General features: G+C 51.2%; 1 protein-coding gene across 1 annotated transcript; it reads right to left on the bottom strand.

The window, feature by feature from the left end:
• Positions 1 to 515: 515 nt before the first annotated feature.
• TNFRSF1A (TNF receptor superfamily member 1A) lies at positions 516 to 13,095 on the bottom strand. The gene is made up of 10 exons (XM_016221779.2): positions 12,739 to 13,095; positions 5,189 to 5,342; positions 4,811 to 4,939; positions 4,510 to 4,668; positions 4,191 to 4,269; positions 2,552 to 2,628; positions 2,317 to 2,430; positions 1,987 to 2,015; positions 1,556 to 1,796; positions 516 to 1,419 (listed from the first exon to the last, which is right to left on the bottom strand). The coding sequence occupies exons 1-10, from the start codon at positions 12,775 to 12,777 to the stop codon at positions 1,112 to 1,114; spliced, it is 1,329 nt and encodes a 442-aa protein (XP_016077265.2). The 5' UTR covers positions 12,778 to 13,095; the 3' UTR covers positions 516 to 1,111.
• Positions 13,096 to 15,177: the final 2,082 nt, after the last annotated feature.

Raw genomic sequence — 15,177 nt, 5'->3', positions numbered from 1 at the left:
AGTAGGAGGCTGGTGGGGAGGGGGTCAGTGTAAAAGGGCAGTGCCAGCGCAGGGGCCGTGTCTGCCTTTACCTAACCCCACCTCCTTTCCTTTCAGAGAGGCGTGAGGAACGCTCAGGCCTCTGGCATTGCTACCTGAGGAAATCTCTCCCCAAGAGTGCTGGTCACCACCCCCAGCCCAGGACTCCACCTCGTGGTCCACGCTGCCCATGAAGAAGCCTGGCCCAGGATTCCCTGTGCTTCCTGCTCTAAGAACTTGGGATCGAGAGCTGTACAGTGTGTACCATAGACACCCGAGCCCCCCATAAAGTTGCGCATAAAAATGCCTGCCCGGTCAGCGCTCGATGAGTGTGGGAAGAACCCGAGCGGGGTGACAGTGAGCAGAAGCTACTCTTCTGGCAGTTGGCACGATGGTGGTGGGGTATGTGGCCCAAGCTCAGGACTTCTCACCATCCCACCCATCAGGATCCCGGTCTCTGTCCCAGGCTGCCACCCCCACTCACAAAGACCACTCCCTCCAAGAACAGAGCTTTAATTCTCCAGTTTTAGTGTATTTACAAAAGTCCACAGCTCTAGCTGGAGGCCCCATTGTTGTGTGCTTGTCCCTGCCTGGGGACAGTTCAGCTTACTCTGTGCTTGTCCAGGCAGGGAACAAAGGGGTGCCACGTTTCTATTAGTATAACATGATTGATACAAAGACTGCTTATGTGCTGTGAAAAAGGCTCAGCCCAAAATAGGCAATGAGACGCCGCGCTCCTCATCCCCACAACCACGCGCTGGGGCTCCAGGCGCACTCAGCCCCTCACCCACACACACATCTATCTGTCTACATTCCCCTCCCCCCTGCCGTCTCTCTCTCTCACACAAACACACACACACACACACACACACACACACAGAGCTGACCCTCCGGCAGTGCTCAAACAGCTGAGAAAGCTATGTACACTGAGAGAGTAGCACCAAGTAAGTGGCTGCCAGCTCATGCCTGCCCCTCCAAGACCCTTCCTCTCCAGAAAAAAGGGAGGTCCCGAGGGCATCTCGCAAGGCCCTCCACAGGCCCGGGGGCAGGAAACATCCGTCCTCAGGGCAGGCCCCTCCCAGGAGGCGTGGCCTCATCGGGGAAGGTGGGGCTGCGGCGAGAGGGGGGCGGGGCCGCACAGGGCCGCCTCGATGTCCTCCAGGCAGCCGCGCAGGTCCATGTCCTGGAGCACGCGGCGCAGCGGCTCGAGCGTGGCGTCCCGCCGGGGCGTGCGCTGCCGCCAGGCGGCCAGCATGCTGTAGTGCGCCTCGCGCAGGCAGCGGCCGTTCTGCAGCTCCAGCCGTTCGATCTCGTGCTCGCTCAGCCCCAGGCGCCGCATGAACTCCTTCCAGCGCGAGGGGGGCACGCAGTCCACCACCGCATACAGCAGCGCCGGGTCCGCTGCAGGGAGGCGGGGCGGGTGGTGAGCCTGGCGCTGCAGCTCCCAGGCCCGCCCTGGCCGGGTCCCTGCTCGTGCACGTGCCCTCTCGGAGCCCCGCCCGCCTACAGCCCTAGCCAGGATTCCTGGGGTGCTCACCATCTGGGCGCTGCGTGTGGGTGCTGTCTTCCCTCTTCTGGAGAAGGGTGGGCATGGGGGTGGAGGCTGGAGCTGCTGTGAGGAGAGGGCCAGCCCCCTGGTGGGATGAGGCCATCTCTCCGGGTGGTGATGCAGCTTTGAAGTTGGACCACTCACTGGGGATAATGGTGAGACTTGGGGTGGAGTTGGGGATGGGACTGAAGTTGTAGCCTGGGGCCGAGGCCCGCTGCTCAGTCACCGCCTGAAAGAGACAAGGCCCAGCATTAGTGGGGAGAGTAAAAACAGCCCAGCCCTCTTTATTCTGATAGGGATGGAACTAAAGGGAGTTAGGAGATCCTGAGGGTCACGGGTGGCAATACTTGATTTGGTTCTTACAAGACTACAATGGACAGTCAGGGATGAGTGGAGGTAGGTCCCTAGTTTCGTCTTACCTCTTTTACAGGTGTCGATTTCCCACAGACTGAGAAAAAAAGAAACAAAGTGTCACAAATTTCACTTCCTCTCTCAACCCTGGAGCCCAAACCGCCCATACCGGGACTGCCCTGGGGACTTGTGGTGACATGCTTCAGGGCCTATGTGGTCCCAGGGACGAGAGAACTACTGATGCAGTATGACCTCTTTCCAGGGCCATCTCCTGCCAAGAGAGCTTTCCTCAGCAAACTAAGGGGATGCTCATTTCCCTCCATGCTGGTGCATCTTACCACCCAGCCTCCTCCCACATCCCCAATGGTAACCTTTCCCCTCCCAGAGGCCCCACTCACCAATGGAGTGGAGCTTGGGCTTCCATCGTTGGAATTGGCATATTAAACCCATGAAGAGGAAGGATAAAAGGCAGAGACCAAAGAGGATCACCAGAGGCAACAGCACTTCAGTGCCTGGAGACAAAACAGACTGATCAGAGGAGGGCTGCAGGAGGAAGCAGGGCTGGAGGGGAGGGTGCAGGAGGAAGGTTAGGAGAGGGCAGGTGAGCATGGGCACCAGGTTATTTCTCCTCACCTGGGTCCTGAGGGACCTTGACATGTTCAGTTGTGGGTAGGCACAACTTTGTGCACTCTGCGTGTTTCTTCTCACAGCTAAAAGGAGAAATTTCAGGGTGAGTAGGGGTCCTACCGTAGGAGGAATACAGGTTTAAGAAAAAGAAAAAAAAACACATTGTTGGAAATTCTCTGCTTTACAAGTATTTTAGCTACCTTTTGATATATAGTGGAAATTAAAACTATCTTGGGAATTGATGCAAAGGAGTGAAACAAATTAATCACAAAATCATTTAATTTAGAACTGGAATTGATCTTGAAGAGGCTGTATTTAAAAAAAAACAAACAAACTTAAAAGCAGTCAGTGTCAGGGTTTAAATTTCAGCCAAGTCATTGGCTAGCAGTGTGACTCTAAGCAAGTCATTTAACCTGTATGCCTCAATTTCTTCATCAGGAAAACAGGGATCCTACCCACCTGTCAGGATTGAGTGAGAGAATTCTGCCTGACATATAGTAAGTGCTCAACATACAGTAAGTAGCTGTCATTGAATTGTTATTTTATCATTGTTCTTCTAAAGAGAATCCTGTGTCAAAAAGAGGTTAAAGAGCTTTTTCTCAAGATAACCCTGCTATTGACAACACCTGACTTTGAGAGAGGGGTCAAACGTGCACGTGAAAAATTTAAAAATACATATTACTGGGTGGCACCAGAGAGCACTCTAGAACACACACGTCTTCCCATGTTGGGAGCTGTCACTGGGCAGCGTGGAGTGATGAGAACCACATGCACATGGGCTGCCTAGAAGGACCTTGAGAAGGTGAGTTCTCAGCAGGAATCTGAAAGCAGAAAGAGGCCCTTCTGCCCACCTCACAAGCTCATGAGAGAAATACGTGGGATGGGTATAAAAGCTCTTTCAAAAGACAAAACTTAGCGGGACAAAGAAAATAGTTTCTTGTCAGACACTTTGTAGCTATATTTTGTGGTTTTTACAACTTCACCAAGTGGATGTCATTACCCTTACTTAAAAGGTAAGAAAACTAAGGCTCAGAGACATTAAATCACTTGCCCTAAGTTGCACAGCCAATAAATGGCTAGGTTGAGATTTAAAAACAGGTCAGTTCAACTTTAGAGCCCTCAGAGTTTCTTCTTTGCAAGCGAGTATGTACGAACAGCCTCTGTGGAGCCAGTAGTGAGGAGGGCTAGTCAAAGAGACTGGGGAGGAAATGCCATATTGCATCAAATCTAAGATACCACCAATAATAAGAGGCACCACTATTTACACAGCACACAGTCACACAGAGCTGCCAATTAAACATCAATTTTTGTAACATGCAGTCTGATTTCAGGGATGTGAATCAATAGTAGACCCTGTCACCCAAGAATTTCAATGTCAAAAAAAAGAATCCGAATGTCTAAGAACTACAAGTCCCTGGTGTCTGAGCCTCTATCCCCAAAGACTTCTTAAGACTTGATGAATAAGTTGGGGGAAAGAAGAAGGGCTATCTGGTGTATTGACATGAATTGTCTCCTACTGAAACAACCAATAGGAGCCAGAGCACCCAGGGGTGTCTCCCTTGTCCTGCTGGTGGCTCTCACCGCAGCCACCCCATCCCAACCCAAGTCCCCTGACCCAGTGCCCACGGCGGACAGAGATACTCACTTAGCGCAGGGTATGCACTTGTTGTCTTTTAGAAAGAACCCTGCGTGGCAGATGCACACGGTGTTCTGCTTCTCGCTGCCTGTGGGGAGAGGGGCAGCACAGCTAAAGGAGGACTCCCCGCACCCTGAGGAGTAGAGGGAGAGCCAGGAGGGACTGGGATAGATGGCCAGAGTGGAAGTGTTACCACAGGCTGCAGGAGTGGGAAGGATAGAAAGTGCTGCCTCTTGGGGCAGCAGTGCAGAAAGGTGGAGACGCTCCCCCTGAGACAGGGCCCACCCCTGCACTGAGGATGGGGCTGGGTAAAGAGGGCCATGCTCACAGGGGATCTGCACTGAGCCATTGAGGCAGGGGCTGCAGTTCCGGCACTGGAAAAGAGTGTGCACAGTGTTGCTCAAAGATTCCTGGTACTGGTTCTTCCTGCAGCCACACACGGTGTTCCGATCCACTGTGCAGGAAGAAATCTCCACCTGGTCCATTTCTGGTGAGGGGAAGAGATGGGTATGAGCCTGTCTGTGGCTCTCCTGTCCACACCCAGCAGCACAGACCAGCACACCGCCCCCCCCCCCCCCCCATTGCCCGGCCCATCCTATTTAGAGCCCTTGCCCTCTCCCGAGACTCACCTTTTCGGCATTTGGAGCAGCTGAGGCATTGTTTGAGGTAGTTCTCAGAAGCAGTATAGGTGCCGTTTGCACATACCCTGCAGTCTGTGTCCTGCCCTGGGGCTGGACAGTGATTGTGCCGGTAGGTCCCTGTGATTGGGGTGTCTGGATTAGGCTGCAGCTGAGAGCTCAAGGAATGAGCCCCATGCTAGGGAGAACAGCCTGGGTCACCTCTCCAAAGTTTTTAGAAGAAAGGAGAAAGAAAATCTCAGCCCAAGACAAGCAGCCAAGTTAGGAGACTTGGGGACAGAGACCCCAGGTTCTAGAACATCTGGAAAAAGCGAAGAAAGTAGCTGGGCTCCATCACCGAGGAGATTCACTGTTAGCACTGCCTCTTACCTTTATGGCACTTCGTACAGCAAATGGAACTATTATCAGGGTGGTTGTATTTTCCTTGGGGACACAGGCTGTCTCTCTTCTCCCTGTCCCTGAATCGAGGGACCAGTCCAGTAACCCCTGAGGGGTATATTTCCACCAAAAGAGCCAGGAGCACCTGGGGAGGAATCAGTAGAGGAGATCCCATCAGGATCCAAGCTTGGACAGTTGGCACTGTGCAATCTAGTGCTTAATTGTTCTCTAGTTGTACTAATGTGTACTAATGCTTGTGTCCCTTCAACTCAAGGGTGGGAGACCCTGGGCCCAGTTGGATTTTATCTTTATTTCGTCATAGCACCTAATAGTGTTGGACACAGGGCAGATGTGCAAGGAATTTTCATTTGTTTGTTTGATTGGGAACTGGTAGGTTACCTTAGTTCTGGACCTTCCTTCCCAACAAGCAGTCCCAAAGACTGAGGTGGCGTTTCTCCATCTGAGTGCTGCGTTACCACAAAGTGAATTTTTGCTGAGGTGGCCAATGGGATCGTGCACTTTCTTGTATTCTTATACCATTAAAAATTTCTTTATAGCCCAGCCAGTCTGGCTCAGTTGGTTGGGCATTGTCCTATGCACTAAAGGGTCGCCAGTTCGATTCCTGGTCAGGGCACATGCCCTAGGTTTCGAGCTCGATCCCCAGTAGGAGTTGTGCAGGAAGCAGCCAATTGATGTTTCTATCTCTCCTTCTCCCTTCCTCTGTCTAAAAAAATTAATAAAAACATTTTAAAAAAATTTTTTTATAAAATCAGATTGGAGTGGAAGTGCCTGTGGGCACTGTTCCTGGTCAGTGTGCAGAAGCAAAAAGTTGATTTATAAATTTTTATCAAGACCTCACTCAGGATCCCATCTTCAGACTCCATGCTGTATCCCCTTCCGCCAATAGACAGGGGAGTGAAAGGGAAAGTTCATGGTCAAGGATGGCATAGGTGGGTGACAAAGTTTTGGTGGAGACAGGAGTGGGCAAAAGCATGTAGGTTACATGCAACTGGAGCTGGCCTGAGGCCGGTGATCCAGCTCAAGTAACCACCAAGTCAGGAGCTAAGGGTGTGCCAGGAAGTCCTGAAGCTCTTTGCACACTGAGGCATTCTGGAACACCTGTTTTATGGCCTCAGGCTAAGCCCACAGCAGCTGAATCACTGGACCATTTCTGGCTTATATGCCTGGACAGGAAAACCAGGAGTTGGTGTTAAGCTCCAACCCAGACTTTGTTCTTTGTTCAGCTTCTTGCTGGCCTTTCCCTAGGCCTTGATTTTTTTTTTCTCTGCAGTTAAGAGCCGCTTTATGTAAAGATAAGAGGATGTCCTCAAAGTATGTTAAACAATGGGGAGCAACAGGCTAATCAGATCACGGAAACCCCAGTCCCAACAGGAGGGCCTAGCAGCCAGAGCCTCAATGGCTCCGCGTCTCAACAGGCAGGTAGGCAGTTCACACACCTCAGTCACCCACTGGGAGACACTGCAGCAACCCCAAAGCCCAGGCCTCAGGCACAAACAGGGGAAGACACTTTCAGAAACACAGCATCATGCCCCCCTACTCTGAGGGCAGCGGCCTTCCCTGGCCCACTCTAGGCACTGTGCCACCTCCCCTGAGAACAGGACTGGGTCTTCCAGGGCAACAGGAAGAGTGTGAGAAGTTAATGAGAACTTCCCGTTCCTGAAAGAAGAGTTTTCCCCGAAGAAGAGCTCACAGCACCTAAGGTCATGGGCACTTGGCATTCCATCCAGGGAGGCTGGGAGCAAAGCCAACCAGCAAAGACAGAGTCAGGAAGAACTGGGGAGCTCCAGTTCTGGAACAGACTTTGGGGGTAGTTTTTCAGGAACCTCTGGCTCCTGAGGAATAAACTTCCCAGGAAGGCAGGAGGGGGAGAGGTCACGTGTCCCCTCATTCTACAGCACTTCGGGGGTTAAATTAGATCCGGGAAAAGGAAATCTTTTCCCAGAAGCTCCGCCCAGTGACTCAGGCCAGAGGGAGGGAGAGGATCTGGGGGAGGGCAGAGGGAACCAGAAGCTTCCCCAGCTCTTCAGGGGTCATGAGTCAGCATAAAGATTAAGGGACCAGCCAGCAGTTAGTTTCATCTAATCCCTTCCTCCTATGGTCCAGCCTCACTTCAATCTCCCCATGAGGCCCCCTTTCCTCCCCTCCTTCTCAAAAGAGCCAGGCAATGGACCCCTGTCCCACTGGGCCCCCATATTCGGGAAATGGCTCTCTCTGCCATTCCATCCCAAAGGGAAGTCTCCCTCCACCCCTGGCTTCCTCCCATCAAGTCACTACCCAACCCTCCCTGAGGGGGCCACTCAATTCCTTCCCGCCCCTCAGCAGCCTTCCTTTAGACTAGGACCCTTCCTGGCTCCTCCTCCCAGTTCAACCAGTCCCCTACAGCTAAACCCCATCCCTGGGCTCTCCCCCAGGCCCCAGTTCCAGAAGGAAGCCAAATAAGGTTGCCCTCCTCCCACCCAGTTCACTGCATTCCCACAGCCCGGCTAGTTCTGGCCAGTTAGGTTGAGTTTGGAGACCTCCCTGGGGTCCCAGACAACAGTTAGGAAATAAGGCCAGTTCTGTCTCCTCAGCCCCTCCCCCAAACCCACTGGCAGCAGAGGAGAGGCTCCAGAGCCCTGAAAACCCGCTTCCAGGAGAGAGGGAGCAGACCAGAAGGGATGTGAGGCGGTCAGTACCATTGCCCAGCTCTCCCATGGCCCCCAGCAGCAGCCATTTGTTAACACTGGTTGACTCCAGTGAACACCATCCTTAGCAGCAAAACAGAAACAGGTGAGCCTGGAGCACCCAGGCCCTAGCTTGAGTGCCTGTCACCTGGAGCAGGGGAAGGGCAGGAAGCCGGGGGTGCCTGTGGAGACACAGTTGAGGGGGTGGCCCAGCACCCCTCCAACTCCCCCACAGCTTCCGCCTGGGGAGGCTTTAAAGTGTGACTTCCTGCCCTGGGGCTGCAGCGTGGGGTAGAAAGCGACCCTGTGGTCTACTCTGACCTAGCCACCTCACTAGACGGCTCAGCTGTTCCCTTCCCCCGTAAAAATTTGTCCATTAAATTGTTCATTTACTGTGAGAATCGTTGAGGAGCTCATGATAGCTTCTCCAAAAGCCCAGTTGCAATCCCGCCTCCTTGCCCTGAAGCCCTCCATTAATGACATTTCCCATACCCATGCTCATTAGATGCTCATCCCCCTGTGAACTTTAATAGCATGAATTAACTTTATGTATCCTTGGCGCTTATCACAGTATAATTATCTTGGGTGAGTAGATATGATCTCCCCCAATAGACCATAAACTCTCTAAGAGATCAGAGAGAGTATCTTGGTTAGAGATAGTGGCCTATCTTCCTGGGTATCTTTTCAGCACCCAGAACTAGGGGAGCAAAATAAACATGGTTGATCTGATAGATGATCTGTCCCACTCCAGGTGAAACCAATGATTTCCAGAGGGAAGTAGGGAGTCAGTGCCCCACCACCACCACCACCCTTAGCGAATATATTTATCTCCAGGGACAGTTCTCAAAGTACCTGCCTCCATCCCACACATGCACACCCTCACTGGAGATTGTGATTAGTGTTCCTTTCCTCTCCTTTGAGAGTCACTGGTGAGTAAAAGCAGCACCTATGAATGATACAAAGGCTGATAAGAGTTTGAGAACCTCTGCTCTGGCCTATTAAGACACGTACTTCACTTGGCTATTCCCCAGACCCTTAACATGCCCCAAATTAAATTCACCAATCTCCTGGCCTAAAGAAATGCCCCACCACCCACTTCTCAGCACCAATGCTGAGACCTCTGCCATCTTTGTCTCCTCAGGGCCTTCCCCATCCTTGCTGCCATCCAGTCTGTCATTCCTCTTGCCAGTCCCCCCTCTGTAATCTCTGGGTCTTCTCCATGTCCTTGGTTGCCTCACACCTGGATTATTGCAACTGTCTTCTAGCCGACTGCCCAGCCCCTTTCCTGCTCCAACCCATCCCACAGACTTTCTTATCTGCATTCACGCTTCAACTTGCACACACATGTGTAGGAATCTTCCTCTGCAGGGCCTGGCCTCGTAATCATTTACACAGGTCACTGCTCTCCTGAGAATAGCAGAGGTACCTCACTGCTATTCTGAACACATTCGTGGACAGTGGGCCCTCAGAGTGCCCTTTATGAATGAATGAACGAATGAATGAATTCCTGTACCTGGGACCACGGTTCAAGATTCTCTCTTCAGCCCTCCCATACTCCCTCCAATTATCTCATTCTCATTTCTTTCTTTTTTTAATTTTTAATTATTTTTTAAATTTTATTATTGATTTTAGAGCGAAAGGAAGGGAGAAGGAGAGAAAAAGGGAAACATTGATTGACTGCCTCCTGCACACCCCCTACTGGGGATAGAGCCTGCAACCCCTGCATGTGCCCTGACTGGGAATCAAACCAGCACCTCTCGATGCATGGGACAACGCTCAACCAACTGAGCCACACCAGCCAGGGCTCATTCTCATTTCTTGTCCCCTAACATGGTCTTTTCATTCCAGCCAAGGTGTTTGGCTTCCTGCCATCACCACTCCCCAACACAAAAACCCTTCTCTCCCTTCATCTAATTTTCCTCAATCAATCTCCTTTCTTTCTAGCCACCCTGCCAACCAGTTCAAATCTCAGCTCCAAATCCACTTTTTTAATCCTCACCTGAGATATGTTCATTGATTTTTAGAGAAAGGAAGAGAGAGAGAGAGAAACATTCATGCGAGAAACATCCATCGGTTGCTTCCTGTCCGCACCCTGATCAGGAATTGAACCTCAGCCTAGGTATGTGTCCTGGCCAGGAATCAAACCCTCAACCTTTTGGTGTACAAGATGACACTCCACCCAGCTGAGCCACCTGGCCAGGACAAATCCACTTTTCTATGGTGTTTTCCCTCCCTCATCCCATCTGACCAATCTTTTGTTCCTTTACTCATTCAACAAACAGTTAAGGAGCAATCATTCTATGCACCAGGATCCTGGCTAGTGTGGCTCAGTTGGTTGAGTATCATTCTGTCCCGTGCACCGAAAGTTCCCCGGTTCGATTCCCAGTCAGGGCACATACCCAGGTTGTGGGTTCGATCCTTGGTCAGAGGCAAACCATCAATGTTTCACTCTCACATTGATGTTTCTCTCTCTCCCTCTCCCTTCCTCTCTTTCCAAAAACATCAATAAAAACATTTTTTTAAAAATCTATGTGCCAGGTCCCACCTGGCTACCAGGGAGGCAGAGAAGAAATAACACAGCTCATGCTCACAAGAGTTCTCCATGGGTTGCAGACAGTCAATTGTAGGCTCTGCGATCTGTGCAACGTGTGCTCCGGAAGCACGGACACTAGAGTTGAGATCTGCTACCCAAGAAAAGGCAGCTGGGCAATGCTCCTTGTCCTCCCTGGCTCTGCCTCCCGTTGGTGTTCCAGGGCACCACATCATGACGCTTTTATGAAGATTTTCTTCCAAACTGTTCTGAAATCGTTTTTTGCCGAAAGCTGTCTTGGCTCCTAGACTGTAAGCTTTTTGGGGAGTAGCAAAGTCCTGTTTGCTTGTCACACTGTCTCCTGTATTCTTCACACTACCCTCACCCCACCCCCACCTGCACCCCTGCGCACACACTGTGTGCTCTGAATTGTCCACTGGATGCTGAGCAGCTGGAAAGTTCACGGACAGCCTTACCCAGACCTTGCACACCTGCTGTTATCCCTCCAGCTCCAGGCTGAGCTTGTGTCCCTTAACAGTCACACTCTCCTATGGGCTGGATCAGCCCCAGCCCCAGGCACTTTCCTTTAACTCTCAGGCTACTGTACCCTGTTTTCCAAATACAGTCACCACCAAGTAGTTACTACTATACTACACTACGAACAATATAAAAACTAACATTTATTGAGTGCTTTCTGTTTGCTATAACCTATTCCTCTACTAGAATGAGGAAGAGATTTTGTGTACACCCTAATCCCAGCACCTAAAACAGTGCGTACCACTTAATAAATTGAATGCTTTATACTAATCTATTTAATCTTCAGAACAACATTTTGAGGTACTGACTCTTACGTTCATCTTAGAGATAAGGAAACTACGGCATGGAGGGGTTACATAACCTGCTCAAGTTCAGGCAACTAGTATGTGAGGGAGCCAGAATTGAATCCAGGTATTTACTCCCAAAGAGAGAAGAGAAGGAAGATAGCAGGGCAGCTGGATGGGGTGGCCTGGGAGGACAGCCTTGAGAGAAGGGAAGAGATGGGGCTGGGGAAACAGGAGGTGGGAGAACCAGAAGATTAGTGAGACCAGGGTAGAGAGGTTGCATGGGGAACTAAGGTCTAGAAATATGGAGAAGAGAGGGAAAGGGAGGGAACTCGAGAGAAAGGGTTTCAAAAAGGAGACTTTGAGAAGTCTGAGGAGATTTCTGGAAGACTAACAGGAAAGGAAGGAATGATCGGGAGAGAAAGTATATAACACCCTGAGGAAGGAGAGGAAGGAGCCACAGGTGGGTCAGGGACTCAGAAGAAACTGGCTAACACAGCCGGGAAATCTGCCCAGCCAGGTGGGGATTGGGCTCCGGGCATCTGCACAGGGTGACTCGGGACACAGAGAGTGATCAGGGATACCTTGACATAAGACTGAGGCAAGAGAAAGGGACATTTTCCAGTGACGAAAACAACTTTCTTCCAACTTCCTCAAACTGACTATAGAAGAAGAAACCAAGGGATTGTTGTTCAGGGCTGTGGGGAGGGGCTGGAGGGCAGGCGGAGGGGCCGTGTCCCTGTGGAGCTGGTGCTAGCTACCTAGAGAGGGGCAGTCCAGCAGAGGCCACCTGCCTGGAAACTGAGGCAGAGCAGAGGTTGAAGAATGTTCCCATTGATACTAGATTTACCAATATAACTGGCATCTCAAAAACAAAAACACACACAAAAAATAATGCCCCCAAGAGGGAGGCCTGGGCCTGGGAAGAGCACTGGAAATGCTCTCCACGGGCTGGCCCAGCCCCTATTCACTTCCCACTCCATTCCTAAATCGCTCCCACCACATGGCATCCCAAACTTACCCCACCAACCTACCCCCTCTCCCAGACTCAGTTTCCCCACTTCATTGTCATCCAACTCCTGCCCTCTAGCAGTGTTTGCTCAACCAGGGCTCACTGGCAGCCTCACCTCTCCACAACCCAACGCTCTCCTGGGCCAGCCAGCTGACCAGACGGCCAGAGTTGAGTCATCTGGAATCTCAGAGGACTGACTTCTCCGACTCCTTTCCTTTTCCTACCAAATCCGCCCCGCCCTCAGCGATCGCCAGTCCCAACATTTTCAGACACCCCCTAACCCCAGCAAACTTCCTTGGCTGTCAGGAGCCAGAGCTCCTTTTTACTCCCCACCTTTCAAGCGTCTCCCCGGCCCCGGATTCAGGGAAGCCTGGGCTTCTGGCAGAGTCTGAGGTCAGGCCTTGGCCAGGCCCTCTCCTGGCGAGGGCCCATTCCCACCCACCGGAAGTACCCTGCGCCCACCAGCCCACTCGGCCCTTCATCCCTGGTCTCACCAGTGGCAGCAGCAGGCCAGGCACGGTGGGGAGGCCCATGTCCGGCCAGCTGAGGCCTCTCACTCCCCCATCAGGGCTCAGGCAGTGGTGGCAGTGGTGGCCACAGGCGAAGTGGCAGCGACTGAGTCCCGGGATGAGCAGGTCAGGAGGTCCCCAGTGGAGCCCAGGCCTTAAGTAGGGGAGTTAAGGCTTGAGCCTGAGATGAAGATCTTGCCCTGGTCCCAGGGGTCTCAAACCCCGAAGGCCAGAACCGGACTATGAGAAAATTAAAGCAAAGAGGTGGGAGAGGAAGGGAGAGAGGCAGAGAGGGTGTTGCAACAGCACAGCACGACAGGAAGAACTTGGGGGAGGAGGCTGGAGGAGGCGGGGAGAGGCGGGAGGAGGGGGCAAAGGTTTTTTTTTTTTAACCTTTTGTGGCCCAGTCAAAGGCACTAGAGTCCTGAATCCACCAATCAGACCACTCCCAACCAAACACCAACGTGCAGTAAGCCCCCTCCCTCCTCACCCCCATCACCTGGCTTCTCCCAAACAAACAGCAATAGAAAGACCCAGGGCTTTGGGCTCAAATTCCCTGGGGTACAGTTCAGAATCTTCTGCTTTTTAGCTAGGTGGTCTTGGACAAACAATCTAAACTCTCTGAGCCTGTTTTCCAACTTGCCAAATGATGAGAACCTATCTCATGTGGTTGTTGTGAGAATTTATTGAAACAGGACAGATAAATGTCATACATGACAAGCACTCAAGTGTTCCTTAGCAACTCTTCCCTTTTCCCCACAGTTCTCCACTGACATCCTAATCTCCCACTTTCTTGGAAATTTGCTGCTTCAACCCAAACCTCAGAGTAAATCCTAACCCTAGTTTTCTGCCCTGGCTTGGGGCCCTCCCCCTCCCCCCAGTCTGGTTCCTATGCAGTCTGTGCTTGGCTGGGTCCCACAGCTACTGATCCTGGCTCTGCCACCAAACAATGGTGGGACCTCAGGCAGGACCTCCACTGAGTCTCGGCTCCTCATCAGTAACTGAGAGGAACAATGTCCGTCCCACCAACACGGGAAAGTGATGTCATAAGGATTAATGAGATCCTATCTGTGAAAATGCTTTGGGCATTCCAGATATCTTGATTGGATGTTACTAGTATGGTTCCAGTGGCTTTTTTCCAAATATTATTCTGTATTTCAATGCAAACTGACCTGAGAGACAATCTACTGCACCCTCTTCTTTTATGGATGAGAAAACTGAGGGCCGGAGACACACACAGGGCATGTTCCCAGCAGATACCAGATCCCTGACTTCAATCCAGGGGCCCATTTTGCTACAATAGACACATAGCCACTTGTCTATCTGTGCCTTTGATTCAGACCCACTCCGTGATTCTGGGTATTGTATGCCATCCCCATTCGGGCAGGACATCTCCCAAATGAATCACACAGGGTACAACGTTCACTCAAATACCCTTTAGGCATAATATCCAGCCCAGGCCTGCTGTCCTCCAGCGGCTGAGGTTGATAGAAATGCAGGAAGACCAGAGAGGAGTGAGGTCCAAGGGCTTTGTGACTTGGAATCAGAGCTCCTGGCTCCTTCTCCCCTTGATCCAGCAGCTTAACCCCCTGCCCCAGAGTCCACCCTGCCTGGCTTTTCCTGGCCTCCGCTCTCTAATCCTAAGGGCAGAGCATCTATAGATGAGAATGGAGCTTGGATGTCCCCACCTTGAAATGACTTCACTCTACCCCATCCTCCAGCCTCTGAAGAACTGGAGAGCTGAAACTGGATTCACAGAGGAGCTCACCTCTACCAACACACAGGGAGCCTCGGAGTACAGTACAGAGTACCCAAAGCAGAGCTCTCAAAGAAGCAGAATCATTGGAATAAAGCACGAGAGTCAGAATGTCGTTTCCAGTGTGAAGAAGCGGGGGGGGGGGGGGGGGACAACCACAGGCTCCTCCTCTACAAAGTGGGGAATGTGCCAGTCCCCTCATGTCACATGAACTGATGATGAAATGCATGTGAAGTGTTCGGCAAGTGTTTGCCGTCTACTAAGCAGTCAATAAGTAGTAGCAATACTAGTAGTTTGTATTAATAATTAATAACAACTTCAATGTCCTATTTTTAATATTTCAAAGAATTTTTAATAGTCTGTGCCAACTGTTTAAGCCATTACACAGAGCCTGGTACAAAAGGAGAATCTCCTTCGTTGTTCAGGATAAGTCAGGACAAAGGCTCATTTACTCAATAAGTTTAAAGTTTTGAGAACTGTGGTATTAAATTGTTCAATTAAATTGTTTTTAAAGAGCGGGTGAGAGGGAGGTAGACCTAGGAATATGAAAACCTAACTGGTTTCATGGAGGATTTCTTCCAGGGGAAGAAGAAATAATGGTGAGGGAGAGAAGGGGGCAGATGGAGGGACAGAAGAGAAGCAAACTAGGGGATGACAGAAGTGGCTGT

This window comes from Miniopterus natalensis, chromosome 2 (assembly GCF_054644295.1).
Source record: "Miniopterus natalensis isolate mMinNat1 chromosome 2, mMinNat1.hap1, whole genome shotgun sequence".
Lineage (NCBI taxonomy): Eukaryota > Metazoa > Chordata > Mammalia > Chiroptera > Miniopteridae > Miniopterus > Miniopterus natalensis.
Note: the sequence above shows the minus strand (reverse complement) of the source record. Positions and strands in the feature narration are given on the sequence as shown.